We start from the raw sequence: 23,671 nt of genomic DNA, 5'->3' as shown, positions 1-23,671 counted from the left end.
CAGAGGAAGAAACCAGATAGAGCCAGGTCCTGGGGGCATTAATTAGATGGAGGAATACCTCACTCTGCTGCAGTAAAAGAGGGCCCAGAGCTCTTGGTTAGAGGGTTACTTCTGCTATTATTAACCTGTAATTCCTCTGTCCTCATATCTTTTTTTCCTGTCTCATTCTCCTAGCCTCTTTATTACGTCTCTAAGTCTCTCTGTGTCTCTTCCTGTTGGATATCCTCTTTCTCTTTGTCCCACGTCCCTCTTTTCCCGTCTCTATGCTTCCTCCTGCCTCTGGATCCCTTCTGAGCACGCTCCTGTTCCCCTAGAGTATGTGTATAATCACTGGAAGGAGGACCAATTCTTCGGCTACCAGTACCTCAATGGCATTAATCCTGGCCTGCTGAAACGCTGCCTCTGCCTCCCAGAGAAATTCCCTGTGACTGACGACATGGTGGCCCCGTCCCTGGGTGAAGGCACCTGCCTGCAGGCTGAGTTGGAGGTGATCACTCCTCCTTCACCCTATTCCTTCATAGCCCATTAGAAAGTTACCTCCCCTCTTGTCTCACTTCCCTTCCTTCTGTTGGTTCGGTTTTGGTCACTCCCCTCCTCCTAGAATCTCTCTCCCCCATCTCTCCTCCTGTTCCCTAATTCAAGAATTACCAGCGTGGAAGGTAGAGAAATTTTCCTACTTATCCATTTAGATTTCTGTCTCCAGAACCCTGTGTATTTTGCCTCAAGTCTCCAGGGGTCCACCCCCGAGCCCTGGATTCTCTTTGGATATCCTCTCTCCACTCATACATCATAGATCTAATCTAATCGTCTTTTTCCCTCCCTCTCCCATCAGAAGGGAAACATCTACCTGGCAGATTACAGAATCCTGGAGGGCATCCCCACAGTACAGCTTAATGGAAAGCAGCAATACCATTGTGCCCCACTCTGCCTGTTGCACTGTGGACCACAGGGAGATATGATGCCTATTGCTATTCAGGTGCTTGATGGGTTGGGGAGAAAACACAACTGTGGGGAGGGAAGAGTAGGTGTGGGGAATAGGAAGGATATGTAGCAGAAGTCTCGGTTCTGTCTGTCTGTCTCTCTGTCTCTCTATGTCTCTGTCTCCATCTCAACCTTTCTGGCCATCACTAATGCCCCTTTCTCATTCCTACTCCCTAGCTCAGCCAGACGCCTGGCCCTGAAAGCCCCATTTTCCTGCCCACTGACCCTGAATGGGATTGGCTCCTTGCCAAGACCTGGGTGCGTTATGCTGAGTTCTACTGCCACGAAGCCATTTCTCACCTATTGGAGACACATCTGATAGGAGAAGCCTTCTCCCTGGCCACCATTAGGCAACTGCCTATGTGTCACCCACTGTATAAGGTAAGGAAATGAGGAAATTTCAATATTCTTCCTGCTCCTTAGGAAACAATTAGCCTTCATGGAAACCTTACTAGCTCATTTAGTCATTCATTCAAGCAAATACTTACAAATCAATCAATCAATCAATCAACATTTATTAAATGCCTTCTATGTGCCAGACATAGAGGCAAGTGCTAGAGATACAAAGACAAAAATGAAATAGAGCTTGCCCTCAGGGGCCTTACATTATATCAGAGGAGACAAAACGCATATATGTATGTATGGACAGATTATATGCAAAATAAGTACAAGGTGGTTTGAGAGGAAGGGCATTAGTGACTGGGAACACTGGGAATGTTCCATGTAGAAGGTCCTGAGCTGAGCTGAAATGTGAGAGAAGTAAAGAATGCTAAGAGTAGGGAGTCCATTCCAGGCATGGGGGTTGGCTAGTGCAAAAGCACAAAGATATTAGATGGACTATCATGTATGAGGAACATTAAGAAAGCCAGTTTGGTTGGGCCATGGAGTAATGTAAGCTGAGACTGGAAATATAGGTTGGGTCCAACCAAAGGACTTTATATTTTATACTAGAAGCTGTTCGTGTCATATGTAAATTATTGAGTAGGGGAATTACATGGTCAGACTTGAACTGAAGGACAGTCATTTTGGCACTTGTGTGAAGGACGGAAGGGAGGAAACTTGAGCCAGAGAGACCAGTTAGGATACCATTACAATAACCCGGGTGAGAGAGAAAACTGACCTAGGATAGTGACTGTGTGAGTGATGAGAACAGGTTGGATTAGAGGCGATGTGGTTGGAGGTAGAAATTACCACATTTGGATGACAACTCATTGGTTATGTGGGGTGAGGTAGAATGAGTCACTCAGTCAAAAAATACTTATTAAGTGCCTACTATGTGCCAGTCACTGTGGATATAAATGCAAGATTTAAATAATTCCTATCCACAAGGAGTTTACATTCTATCTAGGGAGAGAACAAATACGCATTAAGTATATGCAGAATGAATACAAATAAACATGGTGTAGGGAGGGAGAGAGCATTTGGGCAGATCAGTCAGTAAATCATCAAGCGTTTATTAAGTACTTAACATGTGCCAGGTACTCTGCTATGTTACAAAGAAAGGCAAAAACATAGTCCCTGCCTTCATGAAGCTCAAATTCTAAAGAGAGACAACATATTTGTCCTGTGCTAAGACAAAAAAGGCAGGTGACCCTGGATGGTAAAGTATGTGGAGGGGAGACTGGAAAAGTAGGAAGGAGGTGGGTTTGAAGGATTTAAATGCCATTTTAAAAAATTTATATTTTATATTTTGATTTTATATTTGATCCTGAAGGTGATAGGGAAACATCGGAGTGTGTTGGGGGAGGGGCAGTGACATGGTCAGATCTGAACTTTAGGAAAAGTACCTTAGCAGCTACGTGGAAGATGGGGAGAGACTTGAAGCAGAGACCAATCACAAGGCAGTGGCAATAGTCTAGGTGCCGGATGATGAGAACCTGTACTAGAGTGGATCAGGTCACTAAGAGAAGTTTAAGAGAGAAAAGAGGGCCCAGGACAGAGTGCTGGGGAAAACTCATAGATAGGGAGCATGATATAGATGATGAAACAGCAAAGGAGTCTGAGAAGGTGCAATCAGACAGGTAGCTCAACTGTAGAGTTGGGGAACCAGCATAGAGTAGTGTCACCAAAACCCAGAGAAGGGAGAGTATGTAGTAGGAGAAAGTAATCAATACTATCAAATGCTGCAGAAAGGTCATGAACCATGAGGACCGAGAGAAGACTGTTAGATTCAACAATAAAGGGGTCTTTGGTAATAATGGAGAGAGCAATTACAGTTGAGTGATAAAAATGGAAGCCAGATTGCAAAGGGTTGAGGAATAAGTGAGAAGAGAGAAAGTAGGGCAATGAATATAGGCAGCTCTTTCTAATAGTTTAGCTGAGAAAGGAATGAGATATGTAGGATAATAGTTTGAGGGGATGGTAGAGCCTAGTGAAGATTTTTTTTAAGGATGGAGGAAATTTGGGTATGTTTAAAGATAGTAGAGATGGAACCAGAAGATAGAGATTGTGGATCAGAGAGAAGAGGTGGGGGGAATGATTGAGGGGGCAATCTACTAGATATTGGAGAGGATAGAATCAAGAATACATGAAGAGGAAGGTTTGATCTTGGCAGGGCAAAGGGCCGTCTCATTATTAGAGAAGAGGAGGAAAGGAGAGAATGCATGGTGATGTGAAGGAGTTTTAAGAGGAAGAGAAGGAGCTCACAACTAATGACCTCAATTTTTTCAGTAAAGTAACAGTTGATACCTTCAGAGAAGGTGGAGGGATTGGGGAGGCATAGAAGAATTGAAGAGAGAAGAGATGAATTGAAATAGTTTCCACTGGGTGTGAGGATCATGCCAAACTTAGGAATCTGTAAGACTGGAAGGATGGTGTTGCCCTGGAGAGAAACTTGGAAGTTCTGAAGAGGGTTGGGTTTGAGGGATAAATATAATGAGTTGGATGTGTCAACATGTTTATGGGATATCCAGTTTGAAATATTCAATAGGTAGTTGAGAAGGTGACTAGAATTAGGAGAGACACTGGGACAGAATATATAGCTCTGGGACTCACACTCCACTGACAAATCATTATGACATAGAAATGTCCCTAGATTCACACAGGTTATGCCAACAGAGGGCAAATGAGCATTGGCCCAGTTTCAGCATTAACTAGGTAATAGCTTGCCATACAAAGACCAGCCTAGAAAGTCTCATCACTGAAAGACTGGCCATTGGATGATAAATTTTTTGGGGAGAGGGAGAAAGAGAGAAAGGGGGGGAGGGAGAGAGAGAGAGAGAGAGAGAGAGAGAGAGAGAGAGAGAGAGAGAGAGAGAGAGGCTTCTGGGTAAGGCTTTCTTACACTCTGTAATGGAGTCATTCCTGCCTAGGTGAGATGAGTAATTCTGAATGGCTTGTCTCCCAGTTTTTCCTCTGGTCCCATCAACTCCACTCTGTTTCTCCTCAGCTCATCATCCCCCATACTCGATACACCATCCAGATCAACAGCATTGGTCGTGCTCTCCTCCTGAATAAAGGTGGCCTGTCTGACAGGGTAAGGGGGAATTTCTTGCCCAGACCTTCCTAAATTTCCCACCTACTTTTCTTCTACTCAGTCCCCCAAACATTCCTGGTTCAGATAGCTTTCCTTTGCTTCTGAGTCCCCAAACCCCATGCCGACATCAGCTGAAGACTGATGGAAAGACTTTTCACCTATTTTGTGGAAGGGATGACTGGGGCTGATCAGCAGGGAGAAGGTTCTGAATCTGGAAGTGTAGAGAAAACAGAGGAATGGGTAAGATTGCGAGCAGGATCTAGAGAAGAACAGAGCTGATGAGTTTCATGGTGGGGGCGGGGGAGGGGTGTCAAGTTCTTGACTAAGAGTGAGTCCCGAATTGAGGTTAGTTGTCCATTTCCCTATAGGGGAAGGGGTATATTGGGGAAGTTCTCTCCCCATCATTTCCCTCTGTCTGTTTCTCTGGGGAGGAGTGTGTGGGTATAATGGGAGGGATTGTTGTGTGTATGTCAGATTCCCACATCTGGCTCCTTGTCACCAGGCAATGTCTCTAGGACTAGCAGGTTTTGCTGAAGTGATGTGCCGAGCTCTAGCTGAGACAAAATATGAGGATCTCTACCTTCCCAATGACTTCATCCGTCGTGGAGTACAGGACCTGCCTCGATACTATTACCGAGATGACTGTCTGGCCGTGTGGGGGGCTCTTGAGACGTGAGTGGATGGAGAACTGAGAGGACAGGGACAAAATTGGAAAGGAGCTGAAAGGATGAAGAGGCAGAAGAGGATGGGGAGTGTGGGTAGTAGGGGTGCTGGAGACAGCAGGAGTATGAGGGGATCACAGTTGCATAAAAGGAACTTGAATGTGGGTTTTATTTTAAATGAAGACTGATTTATTTTGCCAGAATGTTATGGAAATGAAAAGTCATTTGAATTATATTCTACATCATCACACATAAATTTACATACATTGAGCCTTATTCTAGAGGAGCTGTGGTAGAAAAGAAAGAGCACCAGACTCTGGGGATGGTATTATACACCTATAATTTCTGCTACTGGGGAGGTTGAGGCTGGGCACCAAGTCCAACACAATTATGGTGAGTCTCCAGGAGGTGGAGTGGGGTAGGATAGTTACCAGGCTGTCCAAGGTCAGAGACAGAGCAGGTTGAAGCTCTGATGCCTGTCAGTATTTGGGACTGGGCTTGCCCAGGGCTCTTGTACTTCTAGCCTGGGTGAGATAGAGAGACTCAGTCTTGAAAGAAAGAAGAGATTGGACTAGAAGCCAGGTGTATTCATCACTTGTCTGTTACTAACTTCTTGGATGACTTTGGACAAGGTCCTTCTCCTCTCTGGGCCTCTGATCCCACATCTGTAAAATGGCGGAGTTGGATTTAAATGATCTTTGAGGGCTTCTCCCAGTTCCTGGTTGTTCTAGGTGTCAGTCTGTTTGCACCTGTTTGCATCGTGAGCACCTTTTGCTCAGCAGGACTCTTGGAAAGCCCTCCCAACCTGTTCCAACAAAGTTCCTTGGTCCATCTCTACTATATGCACATTCATCTCAAGAGCCTTGGTCTTTCAGAGCCAGAAAGCCTCAGGAGATTTTGAAAGGTTCCATAGTTCTTTCAGTCTGCTGATAGTCCAAACTCCTCATTTTACAGAGCAGGAAACTGAGGCCCAGAGAAGTTAAATGTCTTGTTCAAGGTCACAGAGATAGTAAACATCAGAGCAGAGAACCGAACCCAGGTCCTTTGGACCCAAATGCCCCTGCTGTGGCGGCCTAGTCAGAGCCACTACTGCAGAGCAAATTATGTGGGCTCTTAGGGCACCACAGTCAGGGACTGATGCAAAAAGGGGCACTTTTTAATATAATTTTTAAAATAAAGGCACATTTTTTCATCCTAGGAAATCCCCCTCTCCTTGGAAGTTTAATTCTTGCAGCCAAGTCACTAAGGACTGGGAAAAGCTCAACGCCTCCCCCTAGCGGACGGCAACATCCAAAACGGCACGCTTTTCAAAACTTGTCCGGGATTTTGACTTTCTTTGACTATTGGTCCTAGGAGTAGTTAGAGAGGCAGCCCTGGAGAAACGAAGGTGCTACTGACAGAGAGAGAGGGGGAGGGAGGGATGGATCCTAAGATGGAGACAGGGAAGGGACTTTCCTTCCAGGATTGAGTTGCTGCCTGCTCCATAGGTATGTGTCTGAGATCATCAATTACTACTACCGGAATGATGCTGCTGTGGAGCGAGATACTGAACTACAAGCCTGGGTGCGGGAGATATTTAATGAGTGCTTCCTGGGTCGGGAGAGCTCAGGTACTAGAATCTACTCCCAACTTTCTCCTCCCCAACCCAAGCCCTCTACTTTTATCTGATCCCCAAAGTGTAAACATCCTTAGATGGATATTCAAAGAGGTTAATTGCATTTTAATTCAACGGATGTTTATTTATTTTTTTGTCTGCAGTAAGTATCCAGAGTTGTTCTAGGCCTCAAGGAGATACAGATAAGATAAGCTCCTACTGGAGGGAGTAGAATGTGCTGGTCTCAGAGTCAGGAAGATCAGGCTCTGAATCCTGCCTGGGACACACACTGTGTGACCCATCTAACATCCATTACCTCTCTTAAGCTTTAGTTTCCTCACCTGTAAAATAGGGATCGTGACACCTATCTTACAAGGTTGTTGTAAAGTTCAAATAAGATAATGTGTGTAAAGTACTTTGCAAACCTTAAAGCTCTACATTAATTATTGTTAGTACTATTATTATTTCTACAGTCTGGGAGTGGAATGACACCAACACTGAATGATTAGAGAAGTTCAGAACAAAGTACTATAGGTGTTCTGAGGTGGAAGATTGTTACTGATAGAGGAGATCAATGAAGTCTTCCTGAAAAAGGAGACATTTAAAATGGGTTTTAGAGGATGGTATTCCAGAATTAGACCCTGATAAGAGACTGAGAATAGTCAAGATGGAGAGCTGTATAGAAGGCACAGAGGGGAGAAGTATGAAATCAGGTTCAGAATATAACGTGGCATCAGATTGTGGAGACCCATGGAAATGACTCCATATCCTTTCCAACCCTCAGGATTCCCCACCTGCATAAGGACAGTGCCTGAGCTCATTCGTTATGTTACCATTGTCATCTACACTTGCTCAGCCAAGCATGCCGCTGTCAACACAGGACAGGTATTGGGGAGGGGGCCCCCAAATTTGTCTATTCCCAATGCCGTGACCCTGACTGGGATGCTAGGGGTTACTCTGGCCCTGGGACAGGCAATTGGGTCATCTGGAGACCAGGCTTTCATTTTGACACCAGATCTCCCTCTCTTCCCTTCACCTCCAGCTAGAGTACACAGCCTGGATGCCCAATTTCCCATCATCCATGAGATGCCCACCTATGCAGGAAAAGGGGCTGACCACCGAAGAGAGTTTTATGGAATCACTGCCTGATGTTAAAACCTCATGCATCGTGCTCCTTGTGCTCTGGACCCTTAGTAAGGAACCTGATGACAAGGTATTGGAAGCAGGAAGATGGAGGCTGAGTGGGGGGACGTTGGGTGGGAAAGTGATGTGTAGCTTCATGGGTCTTTCAGGAGTTATTTTGGACCCAAGAAGAGGGTGGCCAGAACTGTCAGGTTGAAGGAAGCTAGAAATTGGGAGGGGGGTTGGGGAGAAAGGATAGAGGGAGCTTCCTATAGAGAATACTTTTGGAGGGGAGGAATGGAGAAAGTAAAAGGAAGGAGCTGGGTAGGTGACACCAAGGGGACCTGTATGTGTAAAGCAGAACTGGAACCCAGGCAGATTTAAAAATTGTTCCCTTTGTGTTACTATCTCCTGCTTTTTCTTTCCCATAACAGACTAACTGATTGTATGACTCCATGAAGGCCGTGGAGAAGATTGTCCAGTATTTTTTTAAAATGCATTTATAGTTATATCTTTAAGCGTCACTCTCTAGGTCTATCTCCCATCCTGTTTCTGCACAAGGGTGTAGGGTTAAGGGGCTTTGTAGAGCATTGACCAGGCCTAGCCCAAACCAAAGTTAGGAGACTGGACCTTTGGACCCCATAACTTTCTTCTACTTTTCTCAACCCACAGCGGCCTCTGGGTCACTTTCCCGACATTCACTTTGTAGAGGAAACACCATGGAAGTGCATCCAGAATTTCAAAGAGCGTTTGGCCCAAATTTCCTGCAACATCCGAGAGCGGAACAAGGCCCTCCCCATTGGCTACTCTTATCTAGATCCTGCCTTAATTGAGAACAGCATTTCCATCTAGATGTCTTCTCCTGGTCCCTTACTATAATGCATACGTATGTATGTATGTATGTATATACATGAACACGCATCCCACCGAGGGCCCCAAACAACTGTGTCCTTGGCCCTGATTCCTCTTGAGGAGTTACGAAACCATCTTCCTACCTTCATTGACCTAACCCTTAGAGGAAGAAACTACCCTTCTGTGGATTCCTGCTTCCTACCACCTAGCGCACCTTGAACTCTGTTCTTAAAACAGCAAAAACAACAACTAAAAAAAACCCGCCCACACACGTGCACACAAACAGCTCAAATACCTTCTAGTTGTATCAACTGTATTATTTAGGGGTGAGGGAGGTTTGAGTTGTACAAAGCATACTGGGACAGGGCTAGGCCTTGACATCATCTACTGGTATCACCAGCCTTTCTTGAGGCTCTAGAGCAAAGGCAAGTACAGGCCTGCATTGTGAGGGTGGAGGAGGTGGAGTCTTGGGGACTTAGGACTGAGAGAAGAAAGTGATAAGGGCTTGGAATGCCCAGATCCAAGGCTGGAATGCTAAGGGTCCAAGGTTAGATTGGAAGTAGGGATCAAGATTTCTAGGTTTTCTGGCTCATCACACTATTCTGATGCTGGACAAGCTGATGTTTTTTCTTGGATGGGAGTATAGAAGAGGCTCTGTTATATGGCAACATTGTTCTCTATATGGAGAGGATCAAGGTAGGTGTAAGGCATGTCAAGACCCTTGTTCCACTCCTGGATATCCCTGGAGATCTGGACCAGGTGATGCTATGCTTTGCCTAGGGGCCTCCTCCGTGAAGTGCACATCTGGGTAGGTACTCAGGGGCCTCTGAGGACAGGGGAGAAGCAGGTGGGACCAGGCATCTGAGTTTCTCCCTTCCTCCCCCAGCCTTGAACTCCCAACTCTCCCACACTCTGGCCTCACCCATCTTGAAATCAGGTCAGGACCAAGCCTCTCAGTCCTGCCCCTGAATCTCAGATCACACTGATCAAGTCCTAGCCCCAGCCCCATTGCATGGCTCACCATTATCTCTGTCCTGGTCACTGACACCCCAGAAGAGTATCAGGGCACGGCAAGCTGTGGTGACATCCCCGAGGGATCCCAGAAGGTCTGTAGTGCCGTTGGTTACGAGTGGGGGCAGCCTCACGGAAGTGGGAACATTGGATACCCAGGCACTAAAGTCAAACTGATGCCCCACCCCCCAATCCACAGATAGGTAAGTCAGGACATAAGGCTTCCAGAACCCCTGAGGGGACCTAGGGAACCTCCTTCCCCAGTTTCAAGTCACTAATCTTTTCCCACTCCCACTTCCACTCCCACCCCTCTCCTAGCCTTGCATTCTTAGAAGGCCAGGGCCTTACCCAGCCCTAGGTCAACACCCCTACTCTTCCAAGATCTGAGCTCACAAGAACTCATAGGCCTCAGGTCAGGCCCAACTAGGCCCTCTCAGGGACCCAAAGAGAGGAAGAAGTTGATGGGTCAGCTCACCTGTCCACTGTTGACTGCAGCATGCTGGGCAGAACAGTTGAAAATAATCATAGCGAGACACTGAACCAGGTCCTGTAGGGTCTCCAGGCAAGTGGGGACACCCGGAGGGGGAGAGCAAGGCGGAGCTGAGAACTAAGGGATATCTATTCCTGGGGAATTTTGGGGAGAGATGGGAGAACTGAGGTACTAGAAGCAGAAACCTATACCTGAGCTTTCTTGGCCCAAAAAAGCCCTCCATGAAGATCTCCTGGACCCAGGCCTGGAGTTCTGAGTCCTGGAGGATAGATCTGTCCTCTGGGTAGTAGATGCCAATGATATCTGGGACAAATCTGAAACAGTCAACAAATATTTACTAGGCATCAACACACCTATGGTGTACTCAGTACAGGAGACGGTTGATCAATTAATCAATAAGCAAGCTGGTGCTTGAGAGATTATTTAGCCTGGCCCTTATTCTATAGGTGAAGACATAGAGGCGAAATGACTTGCCCGAGGGCCATTTGCCAGTTGTTATGAGGGAAAAGCATTATAAGAAAGGCTTAGAATTAGTAACACTAATGTGTGGTGAATGAGAATGGTCCTGCTGGATTGGGGTACAGGATGTATGTTGGGTAGTAATGGGAGAGATGGTTGGAAAGATGGTTGGGACCAATCAATCAACATTTATTAAGAGCCTACTGTATACTATGTACTAGTAGTATACTACGTATACTATGATAAGCTCTAGGGGTACAAAAAGAGGCAAAAGATAATCCTTGCACAGAAGGGGCTTACAATCTAATAGGGGAGATAACATGCAAACAAATCTATACTGAGCAAGCTATATACAGAATAAATAGGAAGTAATTAACAGAAGAAAAGCACTAGAATTAAGAGGCATTGGGAAAAACTGGTGGGATTTTAATTGGGACCAGATTACAGAGGGACTTGAAAAATCAAAAAAAGATATTTTGGACTGGATGTAGGAAACTGGGACCATTGTAGGCTCTTGAGTAGCAACATGAAAATAGTGCTTCAGGGAGATTAATCTGACTGCTATGTTACACGAGGAACTGGAGAAAGGAGACAGGAGGGAAATCAATTATGAAGCCATTACAACACAATAGGTGAGAGGGGATGAGAATTTGAAGTAAGGTACTACCAGCAAAAAGTAGAAAGGAGGAGACCATCATGGGAGACATTTTGAAGGAAGAATCAACAGGATTAGGTGTCTTATGGGATGTAGGGGAATGAGGGAGAAGGAAAAGTCAGAAGATAATGGATATTCCAAACCTGATTGAGTGGGAGGATGGTTCCACCAATAGAAATAGACATTAAAAGAAGCAAATCAAAGAAGAGAATAGAACATATGATGAGTTTAAAAGGTAGAAAATGATGCCAAAGTCTAGATCTCTAAGAGGAATTAAAGGTTGTAGAGTATTAGGGGTAGGACGAGGGGTAGTGCAGAGAGACTTCTGGATTTTGGACCCATGGGTCCTTATCCTCACCTTTCCATGGCATCCTTGATCTGCGGTCCATCATCTCAATAGTGATAGTTGGCAAGACCTTGGACCCCTCGAACAGTCAAGTTGTGAGACAAACAGAGGGAACGGTAAGTGTGGACTTTCATCCCTCTGGCTACCAGCGCAAGACAGCCCAGGCGTCCTAGACTTGTAGACTGTAATGAAGCAGATGCCATCCCCATCTGGAGCAGAGGGCAACCTATATCCCTTGCTTCTTTCTCCTACTCCCTCAGGGCTCCAAGCACCCTCACTCCCTACCTTTGCTTCCCTGCCCCCCCATTCATTCTACAAACATTCATTCTGAGCACAAGCTAGGGACTGAGAAGAATACAAAGATGCCATCAAAGAAATGGCAGTCTAGTAGGGAAGATAAGATGGGGACACATAACTGTAGGAGAGAAAGGAATTTGGTGTTGGGAGTAACAAAAAGTATTAGCCCCGTCCTTTCCCTTGAGTTTTGCTGAGTTAAGTTACCAAAGGGAGATTTTCTTAGGGTAGCTAAGAATAGGATCAGAGCAATTCCTTGCATAACCGATCTTTATCAGAGAAACTTGTTGCAAAGATATTTTTTCTGTTAACTGTTTCCCTTCTAATTTTAACTGCATTGATTTTGTATGCACAAAATCTCTTCAATTTTATGTAATCAAAATTGTCCATTTTATCTTCTAAGATCTTCTCTGTCCCTTGTCTCCATTATAGCGAATGGAGGTGTAACTCTTAAAAGACCTGAGGTAGCCTTCATGTCTACGAGCTAAAAGAACCGACAAGTTACTCCAATGGCAGCTGGAGAGTAGTTCAGCCCAGACACCGGCAGATGGCAGCATAGCAGAAAGAATACCCCAATGAAGGACTCCCCTCTCCCCTGCCCCCAAACTCTTTTGGAAGCAGAGAGGTCTTTATTTCAGTAGGGATGCCACCCTGAGAGGTCCTGGCCGTGTGTCTCCTTCTCCCACTGGTGGGAGATTGTACTCCTATGTATGAAGGAAATATTACTTTGAACCTGCTGTGTGATGGGCAGCGATTTACTGGGTTTTGCTATGGGTGGGGCAAATAATAGAGAGGGCTGCCGGAATAGGGATGCAAGGACAGGAGGTTTGGACCGCCCAAACTCCAGGTTTCTCTCCTGGCACTCATTGACAGATTCCTAGAAAGAGTCGCCAACGTCTTTGCTTGTTTCCTCTCGCTCGTTCTTTGAACCTTTGTAACCTAACTTCTGACATGACCGTTCAACTGAAACTGATTTCTCTAAGACGATATGGGTTTTGGAGTTGCAAAATCCCGATGGCCTTTTCTCACTCAGTCTCCCTTTGTCTTTGCAGCCTCTGACGCTGTCGATCACCCTCCTGCCACCTCTTCCTTCTTGTCTAATCACTGCTTTTCAGGCTTTTCCTATATACATCTTCCCTCCCCCACCCGCCCAAACCCAACCGTCCTCCAAAACTCCCTTTCTGTTGAGGACAAGTGCCATCCTTCCAATCACCAAAGTTCCATCTGCTCTTCCTTGCCCTCCCCTTTCTCATAATACAATCAGTTCTCAAATCTTGTATAATCTCTTTAACATCTCTCAGATGTTTTTCCCCTCTACACTCCTGCAAACACCACCCTATTTCAGGTCCTCCATCACATATTCCCCCAGACTGTTCCAACATCATCTTCATTAAACTTCCAAATTCCAGAGCTGATTGTTAAATGTTTGGTAAGCTTTATACCTTGGAAACCGGCGAATGCTACAGATCAAGGCTTAATTTATTGTTTTGTTGATTGTCTAGACTTAAGAAAGTGATGGAGAAAATGTTAATAATACAAATGAAACTTTAAAATGTGTTTTGTGGATTTTTTTGGGGGGGGGAGCCAGTTGTTAAAATTTACCAGCACAGACCTATTTAATATCAAAGTTCAGTTCATGTGCCGCTCCCTTTGAAAATTCTTTCATCATCCTATTAATTGTTAGTCTTCTCTACTTCCTCAGATGACTGTGTATATACCTGTCTGCATAAATGTTAACTGCCAAATAGAATTTAAGCTCCTTAAGGGCAGAGACTGTTTCCATTTTGTCACTGTATCTATCCGCAATACCTGAAAGGTAGCTAGAGAGGTAAGAGCTGGCTATGGAGCCAGGAAAACCTGATTTCAATATCTGAGTGTGACACATGAGATTCTGGCAAATCACAGATCCAGAGAAAATAATACTGATAATAATCCCCAGTGCCTACAAAGGCACTTAAAAAATGCACGTTGTACTGAATTAAATTGTAAACTACCAGATGATTTACAAGAGTGCCCTCCTTCCAACCCAACCCCTGCCTTCTAGGGACTATTTCTCCCTGCTCCACCGCACCTCAGGCCTGAACATCTGAGTGTGCCATTTCTGTCTCTTGCCCTGGGTACTGACATCCTAGTTATAGTTCTGCTGATTGGTGCTATGAGAGAGATTTCTACAAAGTTCTCTGAAGAAAGAGGCAGAAAATATTATTCCAGTCTCTAGATCTACTAGCATTCTGTACTCCAATTGACAATACTCTTAGTTTCCTTATCTCCAGCTTCAGATAGCCCCACTTCCAACTTTCTCTCCAGGAAGTCCTCCAATTCTTAGCCATACCAATCCCCTTTTCCTTAAAATCCCAGATTTTCTCTCATCCTTGAACCCTGCCCCAGCTTCCCCCACCCCACTCCATTCTTTATCCTGGATCTTTAGTCACCTTTAAAGACTCTTAGTCTCCTGATTTGTTCCCCCTTCTTATGTCTCCAGTCTCTTCACTGCTGCCACAGCCTGGGCCCAGATTCCAAAGATCCCATCTTCCCTTCCTGCCCGGTCCCTACCATTCCCTTTCTCTGACCTTATGCATGAGGCCCCCGGATTTAAAGAGGTCTGTGCATCCAATAGTATTGATGTGAAATGTAGTGTGAAAACAAGGGATGAGTAGCTAGAGGAAGGAAAATTGAGAGATGGTAGGGATGCCTTTCCACCTCAGGTCCCAGGTAGGTGACTCGGTAGAAGATATATTGGATTTGGAGTCAGAGGAGTAGGGTTCACATCTTGGCTTAAACACTTTCTATCCGGGTGATCTGGTTTTGTTTTGGTTTTTTTTGTTGTTGTTTTTAGGATAGGCAATGGGGTTAAGTGACTTGCCCAGGGTCACACAGCTAGTAAGTATTATGTGTCTGAGGCTGGATTTGAACTCAGGCCCTCCTGAATCCAAGGCCAGTGCTCTATCCACTGTGCCACCTAGCTGCCCCTATCTGGGTGATCTTGGACAAATCACTTAACCTCTCTGAGACTCAGTTTCCTCATCTGTAAAATGAGGGATTTGGATTAGATGATTTCAGGGTCCCTTCTAGTTCTAAATTTATGATCCTTTGAACTCTGATGGCTGGGGCTTTGAGGGAAAGTGGAAGGATCTGTTGTAATCCTGACCTTGGAGACTGGATGGCACACGGGCAGCCGACGCACGGTGGCTATGGCAAAAACCTCAGAAACAAAGTGGGTGCAGAGCAGGTGAGTGACCATCTCATGGATGAGGAACTCTGAATTTCAGACCCAGGTCTTGGCCAGAAGCCAGTCCTCCTCTGAATCACTTGGCAAGAAGATGGGGTTGTTGGGGCCTGTAGTCTGGCAGAGCTAAAGAGCAAGGGGGATGCCAGAGAGTCAAAGACAGATGGAAGAAATGTTTTCTGAGCCTTTGATCATCACAAGAGGTCAACAAAGACATTTCCCGAGTCATAAATCTACATGATATTCAGAAATGAGAGGAATCTCAAAGATCCTTCAATCCAACCCCTTCATGGAGCAGAGGGTAGAGACCAGCGGAGGAGAACTGATTAGTGGCAAAGTCAGGGATAGGATTCAGGCCTTCTGGCTTCCAGTTCAGTGCTCCATAAAATACCAAAAAAATGTTATTAGTATCGTCTTCCTTTTAAAAACATTTAAAAAATAACTTTTCAATAAAACATCCACTTCCAAATGCATCCTCCCTGATATCTTCCCAGGAAAGTCACTCCTTGTAGCAAAGAATGCCAAATGACTTTGCCAAAGAATGCCAAAAGGACTTTGATCTTTCAAGAGATCTGTGACTTTATCTATGTGGGCATTCCCATTACAATGCAGACTTCAACTTCTCAGTGCCTTTAAGCAGTTTTTTTTTTTACCTCAACTGGGGAAATCTGCTTTTTTTTTTTTAGATCTTTGAGAACTTTATTTTTTCCATATGCTTTTGAGTTGAAACTTTAAGCAGTTTTTTGAGAGTTGCTGTGCACTTCTCTCCCCCAGATTGTTACCTGATGGTATTAAGCCTATTCAAGCTTAGCTAGCCTAAGATAGACATACCACTTATGTTCCACTTGCATAGTCTTTGAAATTCCAAGATCAAATCCATGCCTCTAAAGGATTTCGGTGGTAGATATCATCATAACATATTTATTTAATGCATTTACATGTATCATCTTCTCGCACTCCATCACCTGACATATCTCTTCTCCTCCATGACCTGTCTCACTTGGACAGCAAGGGGCAGGAGCAGCCCGCTGTCTGGTCTCTGGTGTAGCAGAGTCATTGGGGTAGCCACGAATTAGGTTCTCCCATCTATGAGGCCAGGAGAAAAGCCTGAGAGAAGGCTATGATCCACCAGGTACAGAGAACCCTTCTAAAAGGAAGAGAAGGGCTAAGAATAGGCCTTCCGATTGTATGAAGTCCAATTCCAGGAGACTCAGAAGGAAAGGTAAGTATGACTTGAAGGAAAGAGGTGCAGTGGACCTGGAGTCAGGACGAGCTGAATTTAGACACTTACTACCTTAATAACCCATCTGTCTCAGTTTCCTCATCTGTAAAATGGGGATAAATAATAGCATCTACCTCCCAGAGTTATAAGATATGAGATAATCAATGAGATAACAATTATAAGGCAGCACCTGGCCCACAGTAAATACTGTATAAATGTTTGCTGTTTTATCATGAAGTATCTAGATGACTTAGTGGATAGAATGCTGGGCCTGGAGTCAGGATAGACCTGAGTTCAAATCCAGCTTCAGACACTTAACTAGCTGGGCAAGCCAGTTAACTTCTGTTTTCCTTAATCCACAGAAGAAGAAAATGGCAAACCACTTTAGTACCTTTGCCAAGAAAATCCCATGGTTCATGGGGTCACAAAGAGTCAGACATGACTGAACAATAACAACGATTATTATTACTACTATTAAAGTCAACTTAGTCATAGATTTATATCATGGAGCAGCAGAGCCAGAAGGGACCTTTGGGATGATTCTCATTTTATGGAGGAGGAAACAGGTTCAGAATGGGATAGGACTTGCCTGAAGTCATCTATCTAATTAGAGTCAGGACTAGAGACTAGTTCTCCTACATTTCCCACAAACCAACAAGTCTATGGTGAACTTTTAGAAGGCCAGCCCCAGGCTATGTCAATAGGTATATGCAGAAAGCCAGAGCTGTGACTTCGCAAGTGTGGAGATCCCTTCATGGATGCAGATCCCCAGTTTACAACTTTTTATCCTACAGAGTTGCCTGAAGGCACAAAGGTATAAATGACTGGACAAGGGCCACACAGCTAATATGTATGAGGACAGGATCTGAACTCTAGACTTCTTAATTCCAAGGCTAACCCTTTCTTCACTGTATCATGCATGCTGCCTCTTGTAGGGTCTCCAAATCAGCTTTCTCCCCTATTGCAAGTTGCTGAAACAAACCATCAGTTAGGCTAGCTCTGGACACCAGGAAAGCTTTCTCCAGCTCAAAACTGATGACAAATTGCTAAGGCCCCTTGAACGAGTTTGTGAACTGGTTCATCATCATACAGTTTTTAAAAAGTCATCCTCAGGGCAAAGATAGGCACTTCACAAATTGTCTAAAGGCTGATTACATATGAACTCTTGGCCAACCTGGCCGTGTCCCCTCTGCTTTTGGAATCACAGATTAAAAATGCTCATTAGGTGGGAGTGAGATATTCTCTGGGAGAAGAGAATTGGCAAATTTAGCTGAAGACTGGACACCCATATTCTTAGAGAGCTGTGGCTGGAGGAAGGGGTAAGAGCCAACAGGAAGGGGTCTGAGGATCTGGATGACTGAGTCCCTCACCTCCAGCCCCTCCTGCAGGCTGGTACCTGGTCCCAACATGGGGGCCACCGGGTCATTGGTAACAGGAAAGTTGTCTGGGAGGCTGTGGCAGCATCGGATATAGACAGGACTGAGGCCATTCAGGAATTTGCCAACGGACAGCTACATACTCTGGGAGGTAGAAGACGCCAGAGTCACTACCCAACCTTCTCAAGGACCCAGATTCCTGGCTTCCCAGCATAGGAGAAGAGGACAAGGTTTTTTTTCCCCACAACTGGTTTGTTAGCTTAGTAGGGTGTTGATTTCCCTGGGGAAAAACAAGGATATGAGTCTTTCTGACTCTGTTCTAAGGAACCCAGTCCCCATCTTTTTTCCTGGATCCAGGTATTCCCAACGATCCTAAGAGAATATAACCTGCTTGAGGCATGGACTGTTTCATTTTTGTCTTTGAATCTCCAGCACTTGACTCAGCACATGGTAAGTTCTTAATAAATGTTTGCTGATTGATTGATCCACGACATAAAGTCACGGTTACTGATGCAAGCTCAGTCCTATTGAGTAGCAAGTTAAATTAGGAAGAGGAAGAAGGGAGATGGTGGAGAATTTGAAGAGATTTCAAATTCGGTCATAATAGGAAAGGAAGTAGCCTTATCAGAAACTAAAAAGGAGAGTTACTGGCAAAAGTGGAGAGAGGAAAGAGGTAAGAAGGGGAGTGGGAGTCTGGAGACACAGGCTCCCCTCCTGGCTCTGCCACTCACTGGTTATATGAACTTGAGCACATGATTTCCCTCCTTCAGGGCCTAAGTTTGCTTCTCTGCAATTCACTGCTCCTAATTCAGAGTCTGATGTTGATCCCACATAGCAACCTTTCAAATTCCAGAAGACAAGTAGCAGGTCAATTTCTTTCAATTAATGGATTATTTGAGTGCTGTATCTTTCTGCATTTGGTCAGTGGGCTGTAGTGAATCTTTTGCATCTTATGCATTTTTGGTGGTGGTGAAATAATATTTAATACCCATATTTTACATTATCTACATGCTATCTATCTATACATTATCCTTTGGTTATATCATAAACTTCCATGATTTGATATCACTCATATAAAACAACTCATAAAGCCTGGTCCTCATATTTCCCTTGAACTTCAGTCTTCAGGCTCTTCTCTTCTTGGATGACTTAGTGTCACTTCTGACTCAACATATAATTCTGTCCTTGGGCACATCATGTAACTCCTCTAGGTCCTAGTTCCCTCCAGCAAAACTGATCCCTTCCAGCTCTGACATTCTATCACCCTATCTACAAAACTGAACTCATGATTGTGCCCCCAAACCTGTTCTTCCTCTAAACTACTCTGGCTCTGTGAATGACATCACTACTCCCTGAGTCACCTAGTCTTGAAACCTCCAAGTTATCTTCTCTTTCCCTCACCCTATATAATAAGTTGCCAATTCTATCAATTTTACCTCTACAAATTTTCACCCATCTGTTCTCTCCAGTCATGTGGTTACCAACCTCTCAAGCTGTCATTACCTCCTCTCTAGGCTATTGTAATAGTCTACAGGCCTCTTAATTACTCTTTGACTCCTATTTCTTCCCACCCCTCTGTAGATCACCTACAGAGATAATCTTCTTAATGTATGTCTAATCACACCATTCCCCTGGCTCCAAAATCTTCAAGGGCTCCTCATTACCTATTAAGTAAAGTCCAGACTCCTGAAAGATTATCATGTAAGGCCCCACCCAATCTAGTTCCAATCTACTTTTCCATTTTTACTTCACACTACTATCCTTTGCACATAGTACATACCAACCAAATGGTATAATCAACTATTCTCTCAATTAACCCCATGTTTTCCTGCCCCTGTGCTCACCCAAATCTTTCGTATGTGGAATAAACTCCTGCTCCGCGCTATCTCCCCACCCCCCTCTCTAATCTCTAATATCTGCCTGTTAGAGGCTTATCCATCTTTCTAGACCCAGATCCCATGCTATGGATTCTTCCCTATGCCAACAGATCAAAGTGACCTTTCCCTACTCAGGTCAGTTTCAAGACTTTGTGCCTTTTTTGTGTATTTGTATTACACTGATTTGTATTATAGAATTTTTGCCAGGAACCTTTCAATTAACAGGCCTATGGGAGATGGGGGGGGGGGTCAGGGTGAGGGTGAGGAAAAAGGAGTAAGACTGTCTTTCTGTACCCCTCAGAACACAACCGATAGAGGAAACTAGACCAGAGGGAGAACTTTGGAGTTTATGTCGGACAGGAAATAAGTCAAAGCCAACTGGAAATGCTCTTCATCATAGCAGGAAATAAGCTTGTATGAGATAAGAATTGATCATATGCAGGACAGGATTGTCGTATACATAGCCCAGGGGTGGGGGTGGGGGGAAAACCTTACGCAGGAAGTGACTTTATGTTGGACAAGAAGTAAAGGCAGACGGGAAATACTCTTGGTCACATCAGGAAATAAGCTTATACAACATAGGAAGAGTGATGTATACAGGACAGGAAATTGGGGGATGGGGGGGAGAACCTGGGCAGCAGGAAGTGAGTTTATGTTGGACAGGAAGTAAGTCAAGACAGACAGGAAGTGCTCTTGGTCATATTAGGAAGTAAGCTTGTATGGGATAGGAAATGAATGTGTACAGGACAGGAAGTAAGCCACTGAATATGGAAAGTGATTTCCTTTAGGATGGAAAGTGGAAAATTTGTAGGCTGGCCGTGGTTGTTGCAGGACTTAGCCACAACTGCTCAGGTGTATGGGACTGAGGCTTTGCTCCACTGATATGTCCTGCTCTTCTCCCCCCTACTCAGGGTGACATACCTAAAACTTTTGACTTCAAGAACACGAAGATTTTATGGATTTCATCCAGATTCTTCCACGGGCCTTTGAGACCCATCATCCCCTTCATTTTCAATCCCATTTGTCTGCAGAAAGAAAGAAAGAAGGCCAGCTGGAGGAGGGGGAGAGCTGGATGGGACATGGGAATGGAGTTGGGATGGGAAAGCAGTCTCACGGGGGCACGGTGCGAAGCTTGAGGACCACATTCTTGGTAGAGAAGGATCGAAGATTTGGGTCCAGCTCCTTCAGATTGTCAGCATCCAGGCAACCCTGGGGAATACTCACTCCACCTGGGGACAGAGGAGATAGAGATGGGAGAGAAGACAACTGGTCCATTCCAGGTCCCATGTTTGTGACAGACGTGGAGATGACAGGCAGTATGGCAGGGACAGAAGTAAGAGGATGTGTATTGGGAACAAAAAAAATGAGTGTCTGGGACAGGAAGAGGATGACAGGTGGAAATATTATGACAATATTTCTCAAAACAAAAGTCAAGAACAGGGTCTGATACTCCTTTGCAAAGCTTCGCTAAAAATACACTCTTTTTGAAGTTGGGCAAGTCCAATATGTATGATTGATGTATGAGCTAGGTGGCTCCGTGGATAGAGCGCTGGGCCTGGAGTCAGTGTGAGATGATCTCTCAGAAGTGAAGCCTCCTCAAAGTTCTTATTAAATAGTTCTTGTGTTGTTGCCCTTCTGACCTTGTAAGAATAGCCCTACCCCCAGTCTGAACTGCTTGCCCTTGCAAAACTTCCCGCCTTTTCTTGTCTCTGGGCAAATGTGTGTAACTGCCTTTGTTCTCTGTTGCTGGGGGAGAATAGACTGTGCCCCCTGAAGCCCGGCCAATGTGATAAGGGGAAGGAGGTTAGGGAGGAGGAGCTCGCGTTAGGGTATAAGTAAGGCTTGCTTTCTGTAACCAACTAGCACTCTCCTGGCGGGCAGTGGTGACTAGGGGCAGTGCCCTTTCTCATGAGAAAGCAATAAACTCCTTTCTGCTTTCAAGGTACCTAAGTCTTTGTTTTGATTTTGAGTAAGTGGTCTCTGTCCCACACATCAGGAAGAACTGAGTTCCAATGTGACCTCAGACACTAGTCTGGGCATTTCACTTAACCTCTGTTTGCCTTAATCCGCTGGAAAAGAAAATGGCAAACCAGTCCAGAAAACCCCACAGACAGTACTGGTGTGCTATAGTCCACAGGGTCATGAAGAGTCAGATATGACTGAACAACAATAATGTGTACAATCGTAGTCTTAATCCCCATACTCTCATCCCAATCCACCTCAGCCCTGTCCCTCCACAGTTTTCAGCCTTCTTATTCCATTGTGTCCTTTGGAGCCCTTGCTCTATCATTAATTTTCCTTTAACCTAGACTTCTTCACTTCACGTTCTTCCTGTCATCTTGGGTAATAAAAAACACGGGTCTGCCCAGAAGGTACTGAATTCCTGACCACTCTCTCATGTATCTGATGCTCCTCTCATCCTCAAACATTTCACAGGAAGAGGAGGTAAACATACTTTTGACTTCTCATTTCACTTCCAGACTGTCTCTTTGCCATTGTCACTCAGCATCCTCTTCTTTGCTGTTTATGCTATATGTTTATAGCACCCAGTCTAACTCCTTTTAACAGGCATGTATCAATCTCCGGAGCCTTCTCTTTCTTTTCTCAAGGAATTCAGTATCTGGCTCACAGTCTTCCTCTCTTCAAGCTTAGGGACTTTAACAAACATTGGGATATTCCTTAAATACCCTCGTCTCCCAGTTTATCATCCTCAACTCCTGTGACTTCCATCTTTACTCCACCTCAGGCACACACAGGATTGATCATACCCTTAATCCCATCATCCCAATTTTTTTAACCTCCATTATCTAGAATTCTGAAATTCTTTTATTTGAGCATACTGTCCTATCCTTCCATCTCTTCCTGTCCTTCACCTTTCCTAAATACATTCTTTGCCTTTACCACAAAATCAGGCTCCTCTATTCCTCCTTATTCTCCCAGTCCATTACCCCTGTTCTGGCTTCCCTCCTCTCCTTTCATAGTCATGACTGTCTGGTACATCAGTGTACCCTATGATTGAACCATAGATTGTCAGCTACCTTGGAATCCCTTGCCCCCTTGTCCTACCATCAGCCTTGCTAAATGCCAACCCTGGATTATTCCCACCATCTACCCTCTTCATTCCCACTGGCTCCTTCCCTCCATCCTAAAGAACATGCCCAAATCTCCCCTATCCTTAAAAAGAAAAACCACATTTACTTGACCTTGCAATTCTCTCAAGCTATCATCCTAGATCTCTTTTCCTCTTACAGCCAAACTCCTAGATATACTATTATATGCTAATTACCTCTGGCTCCTTAATTCCCACTTATTTCTCAAGACTTCTTAATTCTATATTACTGAAACCACTCTTTCCAAAGTTACCAGTGATCTTTTAGTTGCTAAACCCAATGAGTTTTTTCCTCAGCCCTTATTCATCTATACCTTTCTGAAGCTTTATAATCTCTCTTCCTTGGCTTCTGTGACACTGCTCTTACTTCGGTGTCCTTCTACCATTTGTCTACTCATTCTCAGTCTCCTTTGCTGGATCTTGATCTGTGTCTGACCCCTTTATCATGGGTGTCCTCCAAAGCCCTAAAGGCCCTCTTCTCTTCCATTTCTACTTCCTCTCCCTTTGTGTTCACATCATCTTCCACAGGTTCAATTAACGTCACTGTGCTGATGACCTACAAATCTATACATCCATACCTAACCTCTCTCCTGAATTCCACCTGGTTCTGGTCCTGTACTACTAACTACCTACTACACCAGAGAGGTGAGACTGAAGGACAGAGAGAAGGGAAACTCAGGGAATAAACAGGGAGAGACGGAGGAGTGAGAAAGTAAAAATTAAGGGACCTGGGAAAATGTATATGGAAAAGAAATAAGGGCAAAAGAAAGGTAGGGGAGGGGGATGCTGAAAGGTTAAATGTGTGCCCTGTACTGTTCTATTCCCTTCCAATACTCACCAACATTCTCCATGACTATGGAGGGTCCACAGCCCCTGTTGAGGCCCCCAAAGTACTCTTGGGTCTGCACGAACAGGCGCAT

At 44.7% G+C, this 23,671-nt stretch overlaps 1 protein-coding gene and 1 pseudogene across 1 annotated transcript in view; one reads left to right on the top strand and one right to left on the bottom strand.

Annotated features, from left to right (window-relative positions):
- ALOX12B (arachidonate 12-lipoxygenase, 12R type) overlaps positions 1 to 10,339 on the top strand; it is a 15,922-nt gene extending 5,583 nt beyond the window's left edge. The window contains exons 7-15 of the mRNA XM_020966400.2: positions 315 to 487; positions 833 to 976; positions 1,159 to 1,362; positions 4,370 to 4,456; positions 4,959 to 5,128; positions 6,606 to 6,727; positions 7,497 to 7,597; positions 7,755 to 7,925; positions 8,507 to 10,339. Of these exons, the coding sequence (XP_020822059.1) occupies positions 315 to 487; positions 833 to 976; positions 1,159 to 1,362; positions 4,370 to 4,456; positions 4,959 to 5,128; positions 6,606 to 6,727; positions 7,497 to 7,597; positions 7,755 to 7,925; positions 8,507 to 8,686 (1,352 nt within the window). The 3' untranslated portion in view covers positions 8,687 to 10,339. The remainder of the gene's footprint in view (positions 1 to 314; positions 488 to 832; positions 977 to 1,158; positions 1,363 to 4,369; positions 4,457 to 4,958; positions 5,129 to 6,605; positions 6,728 to 7,496; positions 7,598 to 7,754; positions 7,926 to 8,506) is intronic.
- LOC110194235 (polyunsaturated fatty acid lipoxygenase ALOX8-like) lies at positions 9,399 to 23,671 on the bottom strand (annotated as a pseudogene).

Source organism: Phascolarctos cinereus, unplaced genomic scaffold (assembly GCF_003287225.1).
Source record: "Phascolarctos cinereus isolate Bilbo 61053 unplaced genomic scaffold, phaCin_HiC Scaffold_5;HRSCAF=322, whole genome shotgun sequence".
In the NCBI taxonomy this organism is placed as follows: domain Eukaryota; kingdom Metazoa; phylum Chordata; class Mammalia; order Diprotodontia; family Phascolarctidae; genus Phascolarctos; species Phascolarctos cinereus.
This window is presented reverse-complemented; position numbering and strand designations above follow the sequence as displayed.